Consider the following 25545-nt stretch of genomic DNA (forward strand, 5'->3'; position numbering starts at 1 on the left):
TTGCTATGAGCAGTTAACCGAGCTTGTTTGGGCTAGGGGTATAGCTCGCTCAGTGGGGTAGCTCAAGAGCCCTTGCCAGCACCACATACGTGCATGTGCGCACACACACACACACACACACACACACACACACAACATAGAAACCAATCACAGATGTGTTCCTGAGGCTCTGGCTGGCAGCTTTGACAGAGTTGACTCTTTGGAACACTATGGACACCCCTAGTCCACAATTTCCTCATTAAGTTGCTTCAAGCCTAGAGTATAAGTAATACCATTAAACAGATGGAGAAAGTGAGGTTTAGACAGACTGACTTCTTTTTTTTTGTCCCAGTTCCCTGTAGCACTCCAAGATCTGGCTGTACCAGCTCTCAAGGCTGAGAGCTTTTCTTGGCAGGGCCTGACACCTAGAAGGCTGGGAGCATCGGGTAAGGTTGGTGATTCAGCCACTGAGCCCCAGACCTACCAGGGGGTCATTTCTAGGCTGCCCCCCCAACTCTTGCTCCCTGTGAAAGACAACTCCCTCTGACAGAGCCAACAGTGCTCAGTGCACCTGACAGGGGCCTAGGGTGCTTTCTTAGAATCAAAATTCAGACACATGCAAGAAAATTCAGGAGCTACTGCCCTCAAGGAAAGCCCAGCTGGGAGAGGCATTTACTCTCTAGTCCTGTTTCCATGGCCATGCATCCATGAGCCCCCTAAGCCTTGTGGAGCCAAGCACATTGGGGTGCACAGGCCTAATGCCCGTGATCCTGACAGGTCCCTGGGATGTGTCCCCAGAGTGCAGGTGTGGCTCAGCGCTCAGGATTGTGTCTGGACACCCACCTGGTGTGCAAACATCCATTTGTCTATCTGTCCATCCATCTCAGGGGCAGTGCCTATGAATGGCATCTTTCCTGAGGTTTAGGGTGTCCTGTCCTGTCCTTTCCTTTTTGTAGTACTAGAAGTTGAACCCAGGGCCTGCACACTAAACTATATTTCCAGCCCCCTTTTTATTATTTATTTATTCATATTTATTCTTTTGAGTTCAGGGTCTCACTACATAGTTCAGGCTGGCCTTGAGCTCACTAGGTAGCCTAGGCTGGCCTCAAACTTCACAGTGATCATCCTGCCTCAGCCTCCTGAGTGCTAAGATTACAGGCGTGTGTCACCACACCTGGTTTACTGTATTTTTTATTTTGAGACAGGGTCTCACTAAGTCACTCAGTTGCCCAAGCTGGCTTTGAATTGTAATTCTTTTGTCTCAGCCTCCCAGAATAAGTTTACAGGTGTGCACCACCATGCCAGACTTTTTTCTTTAAATTGCAGGCTGGAGGTTGGCACGTGTGTCTCCTTGGGCCTTGAGCAAGAGCCTGCTGGCCATCCCAGACCTCTAGCCACACACTCTGGGTGCTGGGTTTTTTTCTTTTCAAAAGCCACCCCTGGCTCCTCATGGTCAGAATTAAAGGCCCTGCTTAGCTTCCCACTGGCAACTTCTGCCTCGGCCCTCCCTCCACCCTATGCTTCAGGCCGGCTTGTCTCTTTTCTACCTCCCAGGGCTGAGCTGTGCTCTTCCCCTGCTGTCCTCTCTCCTCCTTGCTCCTGGCAAACACAGACATGTCTGTCAGCACATAGCCAAAATATTGCCAGCATAATCAAGTGCTCCCTGCCGTGCCCACAGCATTGGTCACAGAATCAGGCCACGAGGTGCATCTGTGGACATCTCTCCTGCCAGACTGAGAGGCTTCAGGGCAGGGGCAGATAGAGCTCATCTCTGTGCTTCCAAGGCTGGATCCCAGCAGCAGTGCCAGGAATGTTGGGGGTACAGAGATGAATGGAGGAGTGTAGGCGAATGCATGCTGGGTGGCTGGGGGGGGTGCATTGTGGGTGGGCGGAAAAGCAGGATAATTAATGTTCTAATGTTCTCACCTGTCCCATCTGCTTCCAGGTCCCTCCTTCCCACATTCTCACACACAAAACAGCTGTAATGGTTCAGAAGAGAACTCTCTCTTTTAAAAAATCAGTATTAGAGATTGATGCCTGGGACTGGTCCTGGGTTCTGGGTTCTCCATCCAGCACGGGGGCGGGGGGGGGGGAGAGAAGAAAAAGGAGGAGAGAGGGAGGGACCCAGAGAGAAAGGGAGATAAGCGGGGTGAGTGTGGGGGGACAGCTTTGGAGCAGAGCTGAGCTGACACGCTGACCAGGGCACAGACAGATTCCTCAGAGGAAGGGCACAGCCCAGCCTAGAACTCTAATGTGCCAGAAGGGCCATGTGCTTGCCATGGAGACTGGAGCTGGGGAGGGAGGTGCTCACCCCGACCTCTGGCTGCCTTTGAGCAGCTGGGTCCCTGAGGACTTGGAAATCTCCTCAGAGATCCCTGTCCTTTTGCCACACCAGAAGATTCACTCATTTCCAGTGAGCTTTGCCTTTTTCAGGTAGCCTCTGCCACAAACATGTTTCCCCTTTCTGGGAGTCACTGGCATTTTTTTTTTTTTTTGGGAGACAGGGTCTGGAATGTAGTTCAGGCTGGCTTTGAACTCAGTATGTAACACAGATTGGCCTCAAACTCTCTGCTATCCTCCTGCCTTAGCCTCCCGAGTGCTTGGATTACAGGCGTGTGCCACCACATCCTGCTTATTGGCATTTTAACATGAATTACCTTTCCATTTGTCCTGGGTGACACAATTGCTGGTGGCTAAGAGAGACGGAGCAACTTTGTGGCCTACAACTCTAAACCTCCAGCACATGCCTGTAACCACAGCTACTAGGGAGGCTGAAGCAGGAGAATCAAGTTTGAGCCCAGACGGGGTTACTTAGTGGCTTTGTGAGGCCTTGTCTCAGAATAAAAAATAAAAAGGATTAGAGATGTGGTTCAGTATGAAGGCCCTGGGTTTGATCCCTGGTACAAAGAAAGACAAATACAAAAACAAAATAAGATTGGAGACCTCCCAATAGTGGGCAGAAAAGGACTAGGTCTGCCAGTGTTTTCCTGAAAGACTCAGTGATGGCCTCCTAGAGTAGGCACACATTACTTTTGCCCACTCTCCAGTTTCTCTCCTTTTTGGAACCCAGGGCCCCTCACTAGGTAAGTGCTCTGCCACAGAGATCCACTCTCACCCCTCCAGTTTACGCAGGATTTGAGCTTGTGACCCTCTTACCTCAGCCTCCTTAAATCCTGGGGTTACAGCCACTGGGCCCTGCTTCCATTTCCTTTTGATGACTTACCTTGTCTTGCTCATTGCATGTGGTTCTGTTTGGTTTGCTTTGGTTTTTGTTTGTTTTTGCAGTACTGGGGATTGAACCCAGGAAGTGCTGAGCCACATCCCCAGCCCTTTTTATTTTTTGAGACAGGGCCTTCCTAAATTGCCCAGATTGGCCTTGTACTTTCAAGCTTCCTGCCTCAGCCTTCATTGCAGGTGTGCACCTCCGTGCTTGGCTTGCACGTAGTTCCTGTGGCACTAGATTAGCCTGGCCAACCAGAGCAATGTGTCATCCTGAGTATAGGATCAAGAAGGGCGTGTGACCCAAGCTAGGCTGCATAAGCTGACACTGGCATTGAAGGGACAAAGCAGCTTCTCTGAAGCTTAGGGTTCTTCAATGTTCACTGGGAGGGCCTGCTGAGGGCCAGGCAGAGACAGGAAGTGCTGTGCCCAGATCTCTCCCACTGCTAGGCAGCTACCTTCTCCTCACACCGGCTGGACTCATGTTTCTGCCACTTGCAATGCACACTTCCTGGAGACCTCTGCCCCAATGGGCGATCTTCCCACTCTGCACGGTGGCCAGTGCATGCCAGTGGCACAGGCAGGAGTCTTGACTGAAAGGGACCCCTCAGGCCCTGGAATCCATTCCATGGGGATTAAACTGGGGCCTTTGCACTGAGCCACCCCAGCCTTCTTTATTTTGAGATAGGGTCTCATTAAGTGGCTAAGTTGCCCAGGCAGGGCTCAAAATTGTGATCCTTTTTTTTTTTTTTTTTTTTTTTTTTTGTTACTGGGGATCAAACTCCGGTCCTTCTGCTTGCGAGGCAGGTGGTGGAACCACTGAGCTAAATCCCCGGCCCAAAATTTTGATCCTTTTTCCTCAGCCTCCCACAGCGCTGGTATTAGAGGTGTTCACCACCAATCTTGCACCATGGTTCCCTTTCTTATCTGATAGACTTGTCTGCAAGAGCAGGGCCTGCACTGAGGGAGGTTCAGCTGCCAGCCGGAAACCATCTGCTCTTCCCCCAAAATGGCCACACAGGTTCTCAGCAATGCACAGCTCAAAGTGCCCCTTGTGTGTGGGGGAGGGGGGGGACCAAGAACCTAAGAAGTGACTCCACCCTGAGCACCCTACAGGTACCTGCTGGGGATTCACTTCACCTTTCATTCCTTGCCATTGTCTTCTGGGCCCCAGGATCCCCTGGATGGCAGCATGGAGGTCCCAGAGGCAATAAGCCAAGCACACCCTCTTGGCCAGGGTGCTCTCCCTCCTCCATCACCCAGGGAAAGCTTATTGGGTGTCTTCTCCAGAGGTGACGTAGCTGGGCCCTGCTAGGCCAGAATCTGGAATGGATCCTAAGCAGCCTTTCAAAAATACCTGTCATTAGCCGGCCATGGTAGCACATGTCTAATCCCAGTGCTGTGGGAGGTAGAGGCAGGCAGATCACAAGTTTGAGCCCAGCCTGGGCAACTAAGTGACCTAGCAAGACCCTGTCTCAAAATGAAAAATATAAAAAAGGCTGGGGATGTAGCTCAACATGAAGGCTCTGTGTTCAATCCCCAGTACTGCAAAACAAACAAAAAGAAAAACAAAACAAACAACCTACCAGTAGTTAGATGTGGTTGCAAAAGCCTCTGTAGTCCCAGCTGCTCAGGAGGCCAAGGTGGAGGATTGCATCACCCCAGGAATTTCAGAGCAGCCTGGACAATATAACGAAAACCTGTCTCAACAGCAGCAATGACAACAAATCTGCCATTGAACTTCCACAAAGCACAGACCTAATGACTAATGGCTGCTGTGTATTGCCAGGTACTGGGCTAGCGATTTGAAGAGCTCCAGGTCCGTTATTGAACTCAATCTTCTGTCCATCACTGACAGGCAGGAGCCAGAATTATCTGTACCTTATCAATACAGGAGCTGAGGGATGGCAGTTGAAATAACCTGAGAATAAAGCCCTTCCCACAGGTGTCCCCGGCATTGTGCCCCAGGACAGCAATGGGTATTTCAGCACTGCCACTGGCCAGGATGGCAGGTTGGGGGCTGACTGTGTTTGGAGGTATGGCACAGCCCCAGGAGCAAGGCAGAGCCCAGGACGGCCTGGGTTCAGTCTTCCAGTCCTAGTCTCCGAGAGTCACTTCAGGAAGACCCTCTCCTCTCTGCCTGGTGACCTCAGGTATACTACAAGATGGTTGATGCAAGGCAAAGATTCTTTCCAAAATGGTGACATCATGATTATACAAATATAAAGCAAACACACATCAAAGAATTTACCTGGAGGTGGGTGTAATGGCGTACACCTGTAATGCTAGCACTTGGGAGGCTGAGGCAGGATTGGGTGTTTGAAGCCAGCCTGGGCTGCATAGCAAGACCTCAAAAAAACCCCCAAGAAACAAATAAAGAATTTTATTTAGTTGGTGGTATGGCTCAGTTGGTAGACTGCATCCTTAGCATTCACTAGGCCCTGGGTTTTGTTTTTTTTTTTGGTACCGGGGATCGAACTTGGGTCCTTGCGCCTGTGAGGCAGGTGCTGGAACCACTGAGCTAAATCCTCAGCACATTAGGCCCTGGTTTTGATCAGTACTCTTTTTTTTTTTTTTTGTACCTGGGATCGAACTCGGGTCTTTGCACTTGTGCAGCAGGCGGCAAAACCACTGAGCTAAATCCCCGGCCCAAGGCCCTGGTTTTAATCCCTGGCACCAAAAATAAATAAAACCCCAAATGCTTTTATGTCAGTTATTTACCAATGCAGGAACTAATAGTTTGTTATAGCAGGCTCAAAGGGGTATCTAAAGAACACACATGAGAGAGGAGTTGAGCAGCTGTCACCAGTGTGGCCTAGTTGGAGTGGTGAGGAGACCAGCCACCCACTTCCCTCCACCAGTGTCGCTGACTTGTACCAACAACCCATCAAGACACCGGATATTACTGTGATGTTCTAGGCATGAAGGGACATGGCTTACGCAAGGAGATTCAAAGGGCATACAGGGAACTGGTGCTAAGGTGGCATCCAGATAAAAGACCTGAGAATAAAGAAGCAGAGAGAAAATGTTATCAAGCAGCAGGGACACCTGAGGGTTTTTCACATGCTATAAAATGGGATGTCTTGGCCACATTTGTGGCCAAGAAGGATTAAATGGTGGAGGCAGTGACGGAAGTCATTTTGCTGGTCCATTTGAGTTTGGCTTCACATTCTGGAACCCAGATGATGTCCTCAAGGGAATCTTTTGGTGGAAGGTACTGTTTTCATTTGACTTCTTTGAAGGCCCATTTGAGGTTTTTTGAGAACCACAGGCTCCTGAGGACGCAGCCTTGGTTCAGGCACTTTGTTCTCTTCCATCGGTGGGTTCTCATCCTTTAGAGATGGATTTTTTTTTCATTTGATACAGGCCAGGCTTTACTTCTTTCAGGTCTCTAGGTCATGGGGGCCTCACTTCATTCTCTCCATGTCATTTGGTGGCAGTGGAATGGGCAACTTCACATCTATATCAAGTTCTACTGAAATAGTTAATGGCAGAAAATTGCCATGAAGAGAATTGTTGAGAATGGTCAGAAAGGGTAGACCTTGAAGAAAACAGCCAGTTAAGCTGTTAACAATAAATGGTAAGGAGCAGCAGCTACGCTTGGGTAACAAGTAATTCAAAGCACACATTTAACAGACATGTTGAACTACAACAAGCACAATTTGAACATTAACAGGAACATTATTCTTGAAGGTTTTAAATGTACTTGACTTTCAGTGTAATTATACCTAAGTATGTATAAACAGCTCATTGGAGCCCCTATTTGTCATAGGCAATTTTTATTTTGGGTTTTTTTTTTTTTTTTTGAGACAAGGTCTCTCTATATAGCCCAGGCTAGCCTCAAACTCACAACAATCCTCCTGTCTCAGCCTGCTGGGTGCAAGGATTATCGGTGTGTGCCACCACGCCTGGCCTGTCATAAACTTTTTAGTTTATTGTTGGGACCACACTATATGACTGTTTTAGTCGTTAAAATTGTTTTTGTTGTTGTTGTTGTTGGGTGTGGAAGGTTGAGACAGGAGAATTGCTGTGAGTTCAAGGTCAGGCTGAATTACATAGTGAAACCCTCTCTCAAAAAACCAAAAAAAATTTTTTTAATGGTAGTAAAGTTTTATTAAAGATAGGAAAAGAAACAGGCTCTGCAGAGCAGGTTTGGGCCAAATAAAAGTAGGAAAGAAGTATACTCTACAGTGTGAGGGTGGCCACCGTGCAAGAGCGAACACAGTGGCCAGTGTTTAACATTGTTGTAATCTCTGTATGCACTTTTTTTTTTTTTTTGGTACCAGGGATTGAACTCGGGTCCTCGCGCTTGCACAGCAGGCAGCGAAACCATTGAGCTAAATCCCCGGCCCTCTGTATTCACTTTTTTATTAAACATAATTTAAGGTGAGTCTTGGCTTTTGAGTAGCACTAAATACTAGCACGCATCAGCTCCCATTGTATTTGAAATGTGAGCCGAGTATTGTCCGCCTGCTATGAAGCTAACATTGTCAGAACAGGTCCTCCACAGAAATAATTTCTAGTTTTTCCTAATTTAGTAATGAAAGATACTAATGCATTAATGGTTATACATTTCTGGTTTAATTTAAGTTTAAGGACATTTTCAGGCTGTGCATGGATGCTGGCAACTTAGTAAGGTTTGGACAATTGTTAAAATATGTAACATTAAGCTTAGATTTTTCCAAAAAAGCTAGCAAACTGGGTTTTGTCATTTGCTTTTTCTTTCTTATTGATTTTTTTTTTAGTACTGGAAATTGAACTCAGAACCTTGTGCTTGCCAGGCAGGCATGGTGCCACTGAGCTAAATCCCCGGGCCCTTATTTATTTATTTTTTTTTAAAGGGGAAAAGGTTTATTTGGCCCTCAGTCCATACAGGTTTCAGTCCGTAGTTGGTTGGCTCCAAGGCAGGGTGACAGAGGGGCAACATAGCAGCAAAAGCAATGAGGCCCCCTTATTGATTTTATTTTGAGACAGGGTCTCACTATGTAGTTCAGACTGGCCTTGAACTCATGGTGATCCTCTTGCCTCAGCTATCCGAGTGCTGGGATTACAGGCGTGCGCCACCATACCCGGTTGCTTTTTATTTTTTAGTCATTTGCTTTTTAAAAAAAGAAAATCAATGTGAGTGTGTTTGGTGGAAAAAACCCCCTATTTACAGGCAAGTAGGGAGATTGAAACGAATTTGCTATATTAACATTTGGAATCATCTTTTACTACAAGGTAGGAATCAGTTATACATATATCTCTATAGGACAAAATTCATTTGCAATTTTCACTCTTTTTTGAGACAGGGCCTTGATAAATTGCCCAAGCTGGCCCTGAATCCCTGGCCTCAAGGGATCCTCTTGCTTTAGCGTCCACAGTAGCTAGGCTATCAGTACAGGCCTAATTTTGTTTGCATTTTTATGGATGTCAATCATCAGCCTTGCACCAGGTAATTTCTGTCTCTACAGTTTCAAAATGGCACAGCAGATTGCAAAGATGCAGCCCCCTATAGAACCAGATGAACCTTAAGGTCTACTAGGTCACAAGAGCTCCTGGAAATCATTCTGTCCATTGAAAAATTTCCACAATTTTTCCTATGTATGGGACTGTACCTAACAATTGCTGAGTGTTTCTGCAGCTCACCAACATCCTAGGCTGAGGCCTGCGCACTCCTCTGGCTATGTCGGCTTTCTGCTTCATCTCCAGACTTCCTTTGCCTTTAAAGATATGGATGCTGAGGGGAGCTGGGAACTCAGGAGTGCCTTCAGGAACTATAGTAGGATGTCCTTCCTCCTGATGTACACAGAGGAGCCCCGGTTATGTCTCTGTTCCTGCTTTCTTGCTTTGGCCAGGTGTCTCCTGTCATGGCACAGCCGGCAAAACTATGCATGTGGCCTGGTGCTGCCAGGCTCTTCCCGGTCAGTGTTGTGGGCCCCTGAAGGATCTAGAAGACAGCATTGGGTTGGGGTTGAGATGAGGGCCCAGGGAGGTCTTGACCCCACACGTGAGGGTTTAGGGGTGAAACTAGGCGGGCCTGGTGTGCTGAGGTTGGAAGGGGAGATCCCTCTGTCCTCTCAAAGGTGCTCTCCATCTGGGCCAGATTGGGAATTTAGGAGCAGCAGTCGCCTTTCCTCAAGCACACAGATACCAAGATGCAAAGCCACAGGCACAGCTAAATATATGAGCACATTCACGCGCAGACCCCTAGGGCTATGCAGACCTCAAACACACACACATAGGCTCCTGGACACACACAGGTCTAGCCCTTTGGGCACACCTGCACTTGTGGGCATGGGCATCCAGAGGTAATGTGCACAGACACTGAGTACTAGGGTCATGGGCATGCCTGATCACAGAGGGTTTGTGTGAAGAAACACCCAGTTTGGACCCATGGACAAACATGTACCTATGTAGTCGTACATGTTTATGGGCACACAGGGGTATAAATACACAGAGGCCCAGGCCAATGGGAATCTCTGTAGCCACACATACATGCATATTAGTGCACAAGGTCCCAGAGGTTCAAACATCTGGACACCCAGACTGACTCAGGCTCCTGTGTGCACCTGTTCACTCACACTTGCACATGCATAGGCACTATGCACACATAGACACCGGACATATCAGCCTGAGCCAATGGGCTCTCCTGCACTTATGCACTTACACACAGCATGCATGTGCACTCTGGTGTAAACATGTACTTGTGCAGACACAAATAGGCTATCAGCTGTGGCTATAGTGCTTTGCACATGGAATCTCATGCACCAGCACCCTCTCATGCATATGCACAACTACTCTTCACAAACACCCTTGGAGGGTATAGGTCTCCATGTACCTGCTGAACACATCTCCACCCTAGCATCTCCATGAGAATGTACACTTGAATTTCTGCAGTACACATGTATAACCACATCTGCATCCAAAACAGCAAATCATGAATACATGCACATATATCACATATGTATACACAGAAGCATTGTAAATGTGTACACACATGGGCATGAGCATACTACGCACACACCTTCACATGCTCTGGGATGCACATGTGTGTGCAAACACCTTCGTGTGGGCATTCACACCTATTTATCCTCTGAGCCTCTCATTCACCAACACTGCCTGCCTGGTAATGACTTCACCTCCTGCATCTAGTGGAACTTTCTTTTTATTTTTGGTACTGGGGATTGAACTCAGGACCTTGGGTTTGCGAGGCAGGTGGCGACACCACTGAGCTAAATCCCTGGCCCTCTAGTAGAACTTTCCGCCATGGGTTGTGACCCATGACTCATTTCAGCTTTTTTTTTTGGTAGTGGGGATCGAACTCAGGACCTTGTGCTTCCTAGGGAGGCGTGGCTTCATTAAGCTACATCCCTGACCCCTCATTTCAGCTTTTGCCAGCTCCTGTGTTGTCATCTAGATGGTCTCAGACACTTAAATGTTTTTCTTGGGCTGCCCCTAGGCCTGAGGTTACACCATTATGCCTACTCTTCTGAACCAATCCATGGATGGCTCTAAAACCACATGTTCTGAGGGAGAACCATGAGGCACGAACCAAGTTTGGGTGGAGTATTAGAGGGTGACTCTGGGCAGTTCTGAAAGCTTTCCAAGAGATTATTGCTCAATCTGCAATGTGACTGTAGAACCCGATTGGCACCTAGGGCCTCAGCTTTTGAATTTGTTGAAGTGACAATTCAATTTGTAAGCCCAAACAAAGTGATATCTCAAGCAGCAGCAGTGGTCAGGGTCTCCTGCTTCTTCAGGTGCATCCTTGGCCCCTGGCCTTATTTGTGCAGAAAGCACAGGAGAGGAGCAGGGACAAGCTTCATCTTAACTGCCTTTCTTGCAGACAAAACATTTTTTTGGTAGTGCTGGCGATTGAACCCAGGGCCTCACATATGTTAGGTAAAGTGCTTTATCACTGAGCTACAACCCCAGTCCTTTAAAAAATTTTTTTATATTGAGGGCTGGGGATGTAGCTCAGTGGTTCCAGCACCTGCCTTGCAAGCGCAAAGTCCCAAGTTCGATCCCTGGTACCAAAAAAAATTTGTTTTTAGATTGAGACAGGGACTTGCTAAATTGCCCAGGCTGGCCTTAAACTTATGATCTTCCTGCCTCAGCCTGCTGAGTAGCTGGTATTACAGGTGTGCAGCACCGCACCCAGCTTGTAAAGGAATTCTTTTTTTTTTTTTTTCAAATGAAGAGATCTTTTATTGCCATCATTAAAATATCGCAAATTTATCTTCCAATCCAGAAGCTTGTTTCTGTAGCTGGATAACTCTTGGATCTTATTCATCAGGCTGCTGAACTGTTCCCTTTCCAGAAACATAGATGCCATCCCAAAATTTTCTGCTATCTTTGTTTTGACTGTGGTTGCTTGCTGAATCAAAGCAGCTGAATTTGAAACAAGTTCAATGCCATTTCCTTCAAGGTTTAGTACCTCTTTCTGGGCTTGAGATACTGAGCAAGCAACACCTGCCCTCATACGAACCCGGCAGATGTATTTTTCACCCAAGAAATTCCGGATTTCAACAAGAGACCCATTCTCCTGAATAACTACGTTGATGGGGAAGTGAGCACACACAGACCTCATCTTGTAACAGAAGCCCAGCGTAACATCCTTGATCATGTTCTGTACGTGATTACAGATTCTGTAAACAGTAGCCAGTTCCTTTCTGTTTCCCCACCATTTGTCAACCCTCTTCTTTTTCTTTCCAAGGAGACTGAGTTCTACATTAATGTGGTTGAAGTCCCTCCGCAGGATTCCTCTGGGGCCCTTGTGAAGGAATTCTTTATTGTGTGCAAAGTATCACATGTTTTTAAAAAAGTTACAATTTAAAAAGAATTTACATAGGCTAAATTTCACCCTTTTAGCATACAGTTCTGAGTTTTGAGAAAAATAGTTGGGGAGCCACCAGAACAGTAGCCAGAGGGGTCTTGTCACAATCCATATCAGCTTACTGTCCTCTGTACTGAATAACTTCCATCTCTCTCAGAGGAAAAACTGAAGCCCTCTCCTTGGTCTATAAGGCCCCAAAAGCCTTCTCTGACCTTATCTCCTACCACCAGCCCCCTCATTCATTCTGTTCTAGCCTCAGTGAGCTTACTGTTCCTCAAATGTGTCAGGCATGCTCCTGCCTCAGGGCCTTTGCACAAGATCTCCCTTTTGCCTGCATCACTCCCTTTAGATATGTCTTTCCTGGGTCACACTGAGCAGAGGGCACCCCTGGGGTAGAGAAACTGGAGCAGACACTTCTGAGGTTACTGGCCTGGAGCAAAACCATTTCCAAACACCACAAACTGAGCTGTTTATTTTTCTGGGTCACCTATAAACTGAGCGTGGACATTTCTGTGGTCACACCACTTGCAGTGTTCGCGATCATGGTGCCTCTAATTAGACTGTAGAAACTCCTGCAGCCACAGACTAAGCCATTCCTGCTGCTGAATTCATGAACCTGGGCTCTCAGAGGTTCTTGCATTGAGAGGACAGCTTCAGGGGAGAGGCCCACTCCATGGTCTGGGACCCCAGTGGGGAGCGTCTGGCTGTGCTCATGAAAGGAAACCCGCAGGTTCAGGATGGGAGGCCAGTCATTCTTCTTTTTCATACTAGAAACAGCCCTGTTTTTGAGCTACTTCCCTGTGGTATTATCCAGGGGGAGCCAGGAGCCCAGGCCCAGCTCATCTCTTGCCAACCTTCCTTCAACAAAGGGGCCCTGCTCAGCGTGTGCTGGTCTACAGGCTGAATTGCCCACATCCCTCTGTACTTCGCCAATGCCCAGTTTCTCCGTTTTTGCCCAGTTCTTGGCCGGGACCAAGAGCCTCCAGCTGGAGGTGTAGGCTCTATGCCTGACTTCCCACTGTTTACTCAGACAGCCTCAATCTCTGCCCCTTGGGATCCTCTCCTTGGGCTATCGCCGGCTCGGCCCCACTCCCCTCACATCTAATAATTAAAAAAGTGTTTTCCACTCAACAACAACAAAAAAGATGACATGCAAATTCGCGAAGCGTTCTTTTTTTTTTTTTTTTTTTTAAACTGTTGAAGTCACACTGTAATAGGGGCCATTCAGCCTCTGTGGACACCTGGGCCATACATCCCTGGGCTGTGCAGATTCCCGACTAGGGTGTGAATATTCCTGTGGTCACACTGACTTGGAGGAACCACTATGTTGGGGACACTCCTGATTCACATGAAGTGGGGTACCGACACTGCTGGCGTCAGGCATAGTCAGTGTCATCAGACTGAAGTGTGGACACACACTCAAGTTTAAATACTGCTCCCAGAGGTAGAGTGGACACTGTGCGTCACAGACTTGAGGGTGTATACTCTTGGGGTTAGACTGGGGTGCAGCCACTCCTCAAATCACAGCCAGGTAAGGAACACCTGGGGTCATAGACTAGAGAAGGCACGGATAGTCCCTGGGTCACAGAAAACAGGTTCCTAAACATACAGGATTAGCTCCTGTTTGGTAGGTTGTAGTTTCAGGACTGTAGTCAAGGCAGACTTTCTGACATTTAAAGATTTTTTTGATAGGGTCTTTCTATAGTTCAGGCTGGCCTTGAACTTGTGGTGAGCCTTCTGCCTCAGCCTCCTGAGTGCTGGGTTTGGATTAGGTTAGTGCTGAGATTACAGGTGTGCCACCACACCTAATGAGGGGATTGCGTGTGCGTGTGTAGTGCTGGAGATGGAAGCAGGGCCAAGCACATGCTAGACAGGTGTTTTACCGCTGAGCCATTCCCAGCCCATCATTCAGTATTTTAAAAGCACATATGTGCATACATGCACACACACAGGACAATGAAAACCAGTTGTAATTGTACAATTATCTATATTTTATTAAAGAAAATTGGGATGCAGTAATAAAAGGGCTTCTTAAATATATATATATATTTGTTGTACCGGGGATCGAACTCAGGTCCTTGTGCTTGTGAGGCAGGTGGCATAACCAATGAGCTAAATCCCTGGCCCTAAAATATATGTTTTTGAGGCATGGTCTTGCTATGTAGTTCAGGCTGTCCTTGAACTCATCAAGTAGCCTAGGCTACTTGAGGCAATCCTCCCACCTCAGCCTTCTGAGTGCTGGGATTAAACCATGCCTGGCCAAAGGGGCTTAATTAGAATATCAATATGAGATCTGCTCTCACCCAAAATGGTGAGGACTGTGAACAGTATTTCAACATAACAGTAACAGTCTTGTAACATAAAGTGACTTGCTGTAGTGGGAAAATTGCATACTGCTTCTGTTGATTTTTATCAATATCTATAACTGGCAGTAAAGCTAAGTTTCAGTTATATTAGTGAAAATAAAAGTGAAACATTTTCCTCCTTCAAGTTCATGGTTACCTGACATCTATCAGGTGAAGAATCCCTACTTTAGGGAGATATTACAGTCAGGATATCTGAAAGGTTTAGAAGAGGCAAGTCCTTACAAAGCTTACAAAATTCACTATAGTATAGCAGACTTCTGTGCTATTTCTTTCCTGGTTATCCTTGTGGAGTATTAGTTTAGATCTAAAATGGCTCCCAAAGCCTTATGTGTTCGGTAGGTGACGAATTATGGGGAGCACTATAGCTAACTTAAGAGACAGTCTTGTCAGAAGAGGCAGGTCACTGGGAACATGACTAGAAGAGTACATCTCCCTCCCTGGCTGCCAAGAGGTACGGTCTTCTTTTGCAACAGGCCCTTCTACCATGCTGTTTCTGCCCTGGAGCCATACAACTACAGACAAATCTCTAAAAACAGGTGAACCAAAGCTAAACATCTCAATTTGTTGGTGTCAGGCATTGAATCCCAGGAACAATAAAGTGACTAAGGCAGATTTTGGTAACAGGAGTGGGGTCATTGCTGTGATGCTACCTGGCCATGTGGTTTGGAAGCCTTTGGACCTGGTTCTTTGGGGCAGGGGTGTTTAGAAAGGTCTGGTAATGCTAGCTAGAAAAGCCCTAGAATGCTCTAAGCCAAGCTTGATGGGAGATTCTTGTCAAGAGCTCAGAAGACCAGAATGCTGAAAGGCAGATGGCATCAAGACCAGGCTTGGGAAGTTTCAGTTTGGAACAAGGGCTCCATTGGCAATTGGACTTCAGGCCACGTGTGTTACACTGGCAGAATCTTTGTCTACGTTCTGTTCATGTCCTGAGACTTAGTGGGAGACTGAGATTAAAGGTACTGGATTACTAGATCAGGAAAAATTTCAAGGCAGGCCAATGCTGAGGCTGTGTCATGGGTATTGTTGGCAGCCTTTAGCCAGATCTATATTGAGAATCAAGAGCAAACTGAATAGCTGAGTGATTTTAAATTTTGAATGTCACCAAAAAGGAAGTCCCTTGTAAAGTTTTGGCCAAGGAAAGCTTGGTTGCTAAAAAGATTTGCATTAGAAAGCCAAATATTTTACATTAGGACAATAGGAAGGATGCCTTGCAGGCACCTAAGAAATCTGCAAAACCCCACTCCTCTGAGGCTAAAGTTTGTTGAAGAACCTCAGGGCACCATGCTGGAGAAGGGGTACCTAGGGAATTGGTTCCCTAGGATTTGGTTCACAGTGCTCAGCCATTGAGGCACTCAGGGGCGCTGCAGCCATAATATAAGAGGCCCCAGCTACCACTTGAGCTGGTGGCAGACCTTGGCATCATCCACATGGTGCTGCTTTTACAGGCATACAGAATACAAGTGTTGTGGGGTCTAGGAAGCTTCCATCCAGATTTTGAGTGTGCCTGAGAGGGCAGTGCATGAAGCTGAAGAGTGAAGCTGGTGGTGCAGTGGAGACTCCAGGAAGTTACAGATGCCAGGAATGTGGAATATCAGCTAAGGAATGCTACAGTGGAGCAAAGCTACCCTGAGAGAAGCCCTTGGGGTTCAAATGGCAAAACTTCAGGGGTGGGGCCACCCAAGCAATTTGGTTTCCATCTCGCCACAACTTGGCGCAAGTATTGGACATGGAGCTACAGCATTTAATGCTGGGTTTCAGTCTTGCTTTGGTCCCACTCCTTTTTTTCTTCTCTATTCATCCTTTTTGGAATGGGAATGTTCATTCCATAGTATTGTATGTTGGAAGTATTTAACTTTGATTTTTACAGGTGCTCACAGCTAAGAGTTCACTTTGAGTCTTAGAGGAGACTTTGGACTTGAACTTTTCAGCAATGCTGAAACTGTTAAAAACGTTGGCAACTCTTAAAACACCACCCATGCCCTTCATCCTTGGAGCTAGTCAATTATGGACTAAAATGTGTGAGCCAAAATAAACCTCTCCTCCTTTAAGTTGTAGGTGTTAGGTATTGTGTCCCAATGACGAGAAAGTGATTAAGACAGGGGGTTGTTGCAGATTCCCATTTCCAGCTTGTCTGTTCAGGCCCCGTTGATGATGTGAGGACAATTTCACCAACTCAAGTTCTCCTTTTCCTGACAGGCAGCAGCTTCTGAGTTGTGTCAGCTTGCCAGCTAACTGAAGGTCAAAGAAAAAGAAAGTTTTAAATAAGATTGTATGTCCTCAGTGGGTAGGGGTGTAGCTCAGTAGTAGAGTGCTTGCCTAGCAAATGCAAGGTTTATAACCAGCACTGGTCCCCCAAAACCCATTTTCTTTTACTATAATCATTGTTCACTAAGCAGTGAACATTTTTGACTTCCCCTTTTTATTGTAAACATACAGAAAAATGCATAAAGCATAGGGGTTCAATCGATTAACTGTCAGCTGCTATTTTGTATAAGTGTAGGATGTTCACTCTCATTGCTGTGGTTCTTCACTATGAACAGACCACGTTTTAATGGGGGTGCTACAAAGAGTGCTGCTATTCTACTTCTTTCTTTTTCTGCACTGCTGAAGATCTACCCTTGGGCCTCACACATGCTAGGCACACAGCCCACTACTGAGTGACATCTGACATTCCTCTAGTACTCATTTCTTAGGAATGGAATTGGTATATGTGCAGCTTTAGTAGAAAATACCGGCGAGTGGTGGTGGCACACACCTGTAATCCCAGCACTCAGAAGGCTGAGGCAGGAGTATCACTGCCAGTTCAAGGCTGGCCTGGGCTACATAGTGAGTTCAAAGCCAACCTGAACTACATAGGAAGACTGTCACCAACCAACCAACCAAACCAACCAACAAACCTGAACAGCTTTCTATAGTGGTGGTACTATTTTATGCTTCCAGCAGCATGGACCAAAGTTGCAATTGTTACCTATTCTTCCAAATATTTAGTGTTGTTGTCGTCAATCTTTTTAGCTGGGCTGGAGCTTGTGATCCTCCTGCCTTAGCCTCCCAGAGCTGTGATTTCATTTTTTAAAAAAGGTCTCTTTTTAAGAGAAGGCTTAGTCTGAATAACCTGATACGCCACTGTCAAAAAATGGACATCCTCTAACACCTGGGGCTTACCAAATTCTGCGATGGGTCAACTGAGTCTCCGTTTCCTACCACAGCGGGCAGTTTCACCCTTGGAACTCTTCTGCGTCCTCTCTACTGTGTCAAGTCTCTGCTTAAACATTAATCCAGCGAGACCCTTGCATGACAGCCCTTCCCAAACTGCTAACAGCAATACCTACCTAGAATTCCTAACTCTCTTCATTCTGTTTTACTTTCTCTATTTTTCATATCCTATATTACTTTTACATATTACATATACAAGCATGCATCATTTAATGAAAGGGACACATTGTAGGAAAAGCATCCTTAAAATGATTTTGTCCTTGTGCAAACATCATAGAGTATACTTACACTGAGATGGCTATGACATCACTAGGTGATATATTATGGAACCACTGGTGTGTATGCAGTGCACTACTGACAAAAATGTCATTACACAATACATGACTATTGCCAAGATACATAAACATGAAATAACAAGCTATATAGTGTTTGTGCATTAATAGACTGTTTTTTTCCCTGCAGCAGTGGGGATTGAACCCAGGGCCTCACACATGCTAAGCAAGTACTCTACCACTAAAATATAAATCCAGTCCTTTTTTAAAAAAAAAACCTTCAGAAAGAATCTTGTTAAATTGGCTAGGCTGGCCTCCAACTAGCAATCCTCCTGCCTCAGCGTCCTGAGTACCTGGATTATAGGCATTGCAACACTGCACCAGCTCATAGTGGGTTTTTTGTTCACATTTTAAATTTGTTAATTTTTTTGCTCTGAGGGCCACAGCTCTCAAGTCCCAGCTCTTCTCTTGTCACTTATAGCTCCCACCCTTTCTGCCTTCTCATTTGGGTCAGGGAACAGCTCTGCTCTTGTTTTTTTGTTTGTTTTTTGGTACCAGGGATTGAACTCAGGTCCTTGCACTTGCGAGGCAGGCGGCAGAACCACTGAGCTAAATCCCTGGCCCTGTTAATTTTTTTGTACACAAATGATGGATTAAATAATGCAATACCTTAATAGTGTTTTATTTATTACTCCTTTCCCAAAATAGTAGCTCTATAAGGACTGAGCTATTTGCCTGTTTTGTTCCTTGCTCTATCTCCAACCACAGATCAAAGCCTGGCATACAGTATGTCCTCAACAGATGTTTACTGAATGCCTCAAAATGTAATATGTAAAAGCTTCAAGCAGTTCCTAGCACACAGCAACAATGTCTAGTAACTATCCATTGACTAAAATCTTATCAGCTGATGGAACATTTCAAAGGTGAATCTGAGCCAGCAGTCCCAGCTGTTTTGGAGGCTGAGATAGGGAAGAGTGCTTGAACCCAGGACTTTGAGACCAACCTGGGCAACACGGCAAGATTCATCTCAAAAAGGACAAAAAAAAGTTAAATTTTACAGAGCTTTTTCTTAGAGATGCCTTTTACTCCAACTGTGAAGGCAAACTTACTTTAATGTGTTAAGGTGTACAGTTCATTTTGTTGTCCTCTATCTATCCAAGAAAAAGAAAAGGGTCTCAGGTGTTTGGCTAAATCTTTCCGTTCATTATGCTTAAGTCAGCCCATTGATTTTTACAGCTATTGGGAGGCATGAAAGAAAGAGGGACCATGGGATTCAGGGCAGAAAGAGGCACACAAGGAAGGGGTCAATATGGGCTCAGAGCCACTTTTACAGACCTCAGGGCCCAGCAAGGTGTGGCGCTGAGGCGACCAGGGGCTGGGACAATGTATCCACTCTGCTGATGGTGCAGTCCTGGGGGCGGATCTCCTTGGCCAGCTGCCCCTTCTTCTTCAACGTGCAGGCCTCCTGGTATGGAGGCGAGATGGGGGGCTGTGTGGGAGGAGTATACTTGTACTCAGAGCCATCCTGTAACTGCAGAGACACAAGAGGCAGGAGATGGTGAGGCCCTGGGACCTAGGAGAACCTCCCCTTCCCGCTTCCTGCTGGCAGGGCACTCACGTCCAGTGGGTAACTGCAGTCTGAATCATATGCGCTCAGGTCTCCACAGGTCACAAAAGGCACAATAATGCGGGTGGGACCATCCAGTTGGTTGAAATCTGAGTCTTAGGAAAAGGCAGGGGTAAGACTGAGGACAAGACCAGTCATGACTGAGGCCACAGTGTGGATACCTGGTCCTCCCAATATATCCACCAGCCACCCTTCCCCCAGCAACCCTTCCTTCTGTTCAGATTACCTCCTTGGGAAACTCTCCACCACCCTTCTAACACTTGTGCTCTGATTTTTCTCTGCACTTGTGTCCTCTTCACATTCTATTATACACTGCCTGTACCTTCTCCCTCATGCGGCAAAAGTCTGACAATGGATGACCTTTCCACTTTGGGACATGTAGTATGACTGAGTGTCTTCCTTGGGTGTGACTGAGGGTCTTCTTAAAACAGAATTCCCTCAGTCAAGTGGAGTCTTCCCTAGGGTAGGGCTCAGGATCCTGGGACAGAATTTTCTTCAGGACCAAGAGTTACCACCAGGGAACTGGCTGGGCTGAGGCTGCCCCTGGGACTAAATAGCCACAAGACATCCAGTGCACAAGGCGGGGGGAGCATCCGAGGGATGGCCCCCAGCTCTGGCTCTCACCGTACGAGTGGTCCAGCAGAGGCTTGGTCAGGTCTGGCACAAAGCCCTCCGGAGGGTCATAACCCCGACAGACAGCGAAGGCCTCTGTGGGGGGATGTGGGTTGAGGGGTGACAGACTGCCACCTCTATTTTGTGCAGGCTGCATTCCTGGGCACCCCCTTGCCTGCCCAGCCTCCACTCTACTGACCGATGCTGGAGTTCCGGCTGCTCCTGGGTTTCGAGCAAAGCACGCTGGAGAAGAAGACTCGCAGCTGGCTGTAGAGCAGTGTCACGTCCCGGCCTCGGAATATCTGCGGGTTGGACAACATGAGGTGGAGGGGTGAGGGTGGCCCTCAGCAACCTCTCACTCTGCTCTACCAGGTTCCCCAACACTTACCTTGGCAACAAAGCAACCCCCTGGCTTCAAGACGTGGGTAGCAATGTTCAGAGCCTGTGGGCAGGAGAGATGGCTGAGGCCGAAGTGGAGACAGACAAGAGGGGACCAAAGGAGGGCAGGGGCAGCCAGGGTTACTCACAGCTAGGAGGAGCTGGGCCTGCATGTACTCATCGACATCATGGAGGCCGGTGACTGTGGCGAGAGAACAGTGTTAGAGGCCCTAACGGGTTCTGTGGATCTTCTCGTACCAGAGAGATCAGACAGCCAAAATAACAGTTCTCAGGCTCTTACTAAGGCTCTGGGTGCAAATTACTATCTGCCAATTGGACACTCCCAATCCTTAGGAAAGAAGTCATTTTAATTCTAAAACAACCTCACACACAAGCAACATTAAGGTCTCTACTTGCAGCCTGACAGTTCCTCTGAGCTCGGTTCACAGATCAGACTCCACAGCTCCAACAAGTCCAAATCCAAACTGCTGGACCCCTGTTCAAACCCGTTCCTTTCCCCTCTCACCTGGGCCATCCAGGGATTCTGGCCCAAACTTCAGTTCCCCTTGACACCCTTCTCCTATCTTTTCCCCTATGTTCCAGACATTAGCAAATCCTAGTAGCTCTGCTTTCTAAAGGAAAGTCCTAAATCAACTGCCCCCTTGCCAGCATTCCTCACTCACCTGACCTCTGCAGTGGGCCCCCCAACCCCTCTTTCTGGCCCTGCCTCTCACACTGCTCAAACAGCCTGAAGGAGGCATCCTGCCATGACCCAAGCCATGTACAATCCTCTGCCCACAATCTTCTCGTGGTTTGGTCCAATCATCTTAGAAAAAAAAGGCAACATCCTCACCATGGCCCACCAGCATCTATCCCACCCCCCCCCCCCTTTGCCCATTGGGGACTGATCCCAGGGACTTTGCACTGAGCTACATTCTCAGTGTTTATGTTTCTGTTGCCCAGGCTTAAATTGTGATCTTCCTGCCTCAGCCTCCAGAGTAGCTGGGATTACAGGCATGTATCACATGCCTGGCCTGATATTATCACTTTTTTTTTTGGTACCAGGGATCGAACTCAGGACCTTGCGCTTTAGAGACAGGCACCACTGAGCTAAATCCCCAGCCTTATCACTTTTTAACATCACTTAGCTCAACTGTTTATTTTCTTTGTTTTTTTTGAGACATGGTTTTGCTATGTAATTCAGGCTGGCCTTAAACTATGTAGCCCAAGCTGGCCTCAACATCACAGTGATCCTCCTGCCTCAGCCTCCAGATTGCTGGGATTATAGGCATGCACCACTGAGCCTGGCTCAACTGTTTGTTTTCTTTTCCATTGGCTCCCACTGGAACATCAGCTTCAAGAGGTAAAAGAGGAGAATTCTATACACCAATGCTTTCCCAACAAAACAAGTGCCCAGCAAAAACTTTTTTTTTCTGATTCTGGGGATTGAACTCAAGAGTTTCTGCACTGAGCTCTATTTTTTTGCTTTTTTTTTTTTGTACCAAGAATCGAACTCAAGACCTTGCGCTTGTGAGGCAGGTGGCGGGACCACTATACCACTGAGCTAAATCCCCTGCAAGTTGTTGTTGTTTTTTTTCCATTACCAGGGATCGAATTAGGACCTCGCTCGAGGTGTAACTGAGCTAAATCCTCGGTGTGACTATTTTTTGAGCCAGGGTCTTGGTAAGTTGCCCAGCTGGGCTTGAACTTATAATCCTGATTCAGCCTCCTGGAATGCTGGAGTAAATGTGTTATGAATAGAGGAGTAACTAAAACATATGAAGAGTAAGAGGGATTGAATTGGTGCAGAGATGAGAAGAGGGAAGGGTGGACAAGAACAAAACTGAAAAGGAAGGCTGGGAGTGTAGCTCAAGGGTAGAACACTTGCCTAGCAAGTGTGAGGTCCTGGGTTGATCCCTAGCAGCAGGAAAAATAAACCTAAAAGTGGGTGAGGATAGGGAAGAAGGCAGAGGCACAAAGCAGGGAGTTAAAGAAGTTAGGTTTATGTGTGTGTGTGTGTGTGTGTGTGTGTGTGTGTGTGTAGCTGAGATCAGAGGAAAGAGACAGAAAGTCAACCAAGGTGAGAGACGCATGTCACCTCCCCCTGCCCAATTCATTTACCATCAGGAGCCCCGTCACACACCACTAGGTCTGCATGGCAGCCCTCAAAGTGCTGGATGATTTCCTTGGCAGTGGAAAGCTAGAGAGAGAGAGAGAGAGAGAAAGGACGAACGACCTAGTGCCCCCCCCCCCCCCACTGCCCATGAGTCCAACCAGCCCTGGCAGCCCCAGGTCAGTCAAGTCCTCAGGCTTTGTTGGTCTAAGAGTGGGTTTCATCTGGGACCTGGCTTCATCACTTTTTGTGGTCTGTGAGATGACTTGTTGGCTCCTTTCTGTGCTGCTAGTCTTTTTTGGGGGGAGGGGGTTGAGACAGGGTCTTACTATGTAACCCAGGCTGGGCTAGAACTCACAATGATCCTCCTTAATGCTGGGATTACAGGCATGTGCCACCACGCCCAGGTACATCAGTCTCTGATTCTCTGTCTGCGATGCTGGGCCTCTTACAGACCAAGGAGGCACACTACCACTGAGCCACACTTGACTTCTCTGTTTCTCCGATAAGCTTTCTCTTCTTCTTCACCCACCATATACCCCAACACCCTCTCACCTGAGTGATGTCTCCTTGGATCTGTACCACACCTGGTAGGGGAGCCATAGCCTGCAAATCCACAGCTACCACATGGCTGGGCCCCTGGCCCCTGTGGACAATGTGGCCCATGTCAGCCCAGTTTTCATTCATGGCCCCTCCCTCGACCCTCCTCCCAGCCCCCCACTCACCGAATCTTCTGACTCAGCACCTGGCTCCAGCTGCCTGGGGCTGCACACAGGTCAACTGCCCGTGTTACACCTGAGCACACACAGGGACAGTGTACTAGTCAGGTGGACCCACCTCTGCAGCTCCTCAACCCTCTCCACTGGGGAGCACCCAGGCCACTGCCCAGGTGCCCAGTCATCTCACTGTCTCCCTGTCCCAGAGGCCCTCCAAGTCAGCCCACCCTCCACCAGGAGCTCTGCAGACCCAGCCCACTTGTCTGTCTCCTGAGCCCACCCCTACTTCTGGGTGTCTGGCCTGCCTCAAGGACCTTGGAAGAGCTGGAATTCCTCATCAAGTTGTAGCAGCTTGAAGGCACTGCGGGCCCGCCAGCCATTCTCCTTGGCCAGACGGTAGTAGACATCCCGCTTATCCTTTGACGTCCGTCCCATCTCAGTTTGCTCACCTGCCAATAGCTGATGCCACCTGTATCAGTAACAAGGTGAATGGGCCACCAATTACCTATGTAGGGCCGAGAGAATCATGTACACCCCAAACCGAGCTAACATGACCAATACAACAGCTCACAGGAAGACTAAAGCCAGGCACTGACCCCATTGACCTCACAGGGCCCAAGGGCTCTGTCACTGAGTTCTTAGACTCCATCAGTTGCCTCCCAGACCCCACAGCCTCAATGCTTATTTGATAAATGAACCATTACTGACCCTGTTTACCACCTGTCACCGTCACCAACATTCCACTTTGTAACCTGACTCAACCCTTTGCCTACTTCACCTCCTTTACCACCTCACTATCTCCCCTGTTGTCCCTACATTCACAGAGCCCCATTAACCCTTGCCTTTCAGTTCCATTACCCTAATACTACCTCACTATACCTCCTACTCCCTTAATCCGTTTACCCTATCCTGTACTTCACTAATCCCTTGAATGATTAGGCCCTCTGTAGTTCCTTTATTAACACCATCTTTAACCATTATTAATGTCTAGAGCAGTGATGGCGAACTTTTTAGAGCTTTCAATGATACAAACACACTGTGGCACGCGTGCCATAGGTTCACCACCACTGGTCTAGAGGATCATGGCCTATTAGCTCCCTGTTATGTTCTCAGTTACTTTGCAGCCCTCCACTTCACACTACTTGTCCCCAGTAGCTTGTCATTAATGTGGTCCAGTTACTCCCTGATGCTCACGCATCAGCTCCCCGCTCTCCCCCTGCTGCCCACCAGCCCTCCACTCATCACTTAGTGGCCACGTCCCAACATCTTACTATTACTTTTTTCTCTCTCTGTCCCCACTAACTCCTTCTCCTACAACATCCCATCAGCCTCTATCTCTTCTTTCATCACTGCCCTAATTAGTCCCTTGATCATGACTCCTACCTGTCTCTATTATTCCCTCCAGACCCTCATCATTACTGTTTTCATTACTACACCCCCCACCCACTCCCCACTATATTAACCCCTTTCACTAATCAATTAACCAACGCACCTACCGGCCCTCGACACTCCTATCAGTCCTCAAAGACACCTTCTAGACTTCTACAACCCTTGCAGTCCACCCAACCTCCCACTAGCTCCCTGGCCACACTCCCAATGCGTCTTCATCGCCTCAAAGACTGTAGCCCCACTGGGACCAGGACCACCAGATTCCGCTCCAAGAGTTGCCACATGCCTCACTCCCTCGATCTCTCCCCGCATTCTAGTCCCTCGTGTAGATAAACTTTGGGTCTGCAGCCCACCTGGTACTAGGCACCCGGACTATGCGGTTGCAGCACCAAGGACCGACCTCCCTCTAACCCTGCCGGGGGGTACAGCGCAGATGTGCCTTCAGTCTCGGCCAGAATTCACATCCTACGTGCCCGAGGGCCTACCTTAGCTCTCGGAACAAAGAGGAAGGAGGCCGGTCCGCCAGCAGCCCCAGCCTCCGCAAGCGCGTCAACCTGCAAGAAATGGTAGGGCTACTCGGATGCCTGCCACACATGCCTAATGCTTACCGCAGCGGTGCAAACTTGGCATAGCAGAGCCGCAGAGCACCCGTAGGGGACCCAAACGTACCACGTGGATCCCGTCATGCAGTGTCGACGCTTCCGGGTCCTGGGAACGGCCGCTCCCAGCATGCAACGAGAACGACCAAGGGCGGAACCCACGTACTACAGAGCCTAACGTCGCGACTCAGGACAGAAGCTTTGTTCTTTTGTTCGGAGGCCAAGTTCGGTTTACTCCTCCGAC

General features: G+C 47.8%; 1 protein-coding gene and 2 pseudogenes across 1 annotated transcript; 1 reads left to right on the top strand and 2 right to left on the bottom strand.

The window, feature by feature from the left end:
- The first annotated feature begins 5203 nt into the window (after positions 1-5203).
- On the top strand, positions 5204-6769 carry LOC110347121 (dnaJ homolog subfamily B member 6 pseudogene; annotated as a pseudogene).
- A 4615-nt stretch (positions 6770-11384) lies between these two features.
- On the bottom strand, positions 11385-12560 carry LOC101702913 (large ribosomal subunit protein uL6 pseudogene; annotated as a pseudogene).
- Positions 12561-16425: 3865 nt separating this feature from the next.
- Positions 16426-25465, bottom strand: Ftsj1 (FtsJ RNA 2'-O-methyltransferase 1). Its single transcript, XM_004871930.3, is given in 15 exon segments — positions 16426-16614; positions 18977-19018; positions 19203-19236; positions 19238-19398; positions 19486-19589; positions 20119-20202; positions 20306-20408; positions 20495-20548; positions 20634-20686; positions 22606-22684; positions 23153-23243; positions 23323-23392; positions 23628-23782; positions 25188-25256; positions 25372-25465. Coding segments are annotated over 14 exon segments (1152 nt in total). The 5' UTR covers positions 25434-25465; the 3' UTR covers positions 16426-16614; positions 18977-18985.
- Positions 25466-25545: the final 80 nt, after the last annotated feature.

The sequence above is a fragment of the Heterocephalus glaber genome, unplaced genomic scaffold (genome assembly GCF_053883595.1).
Source record: "Heterocephalus glaber isolate CG9 unplaced genomic scaffold, H.glaber_assembly_v1.0 deba00001546, whole genome shotgun sequence".
Lineage (NCBI taxonomy): Eukaryota > Metazoa > Chordata > Mammalia > Rodentia > Bathyergidae > Heterocephalus > Heterocephalus glaber.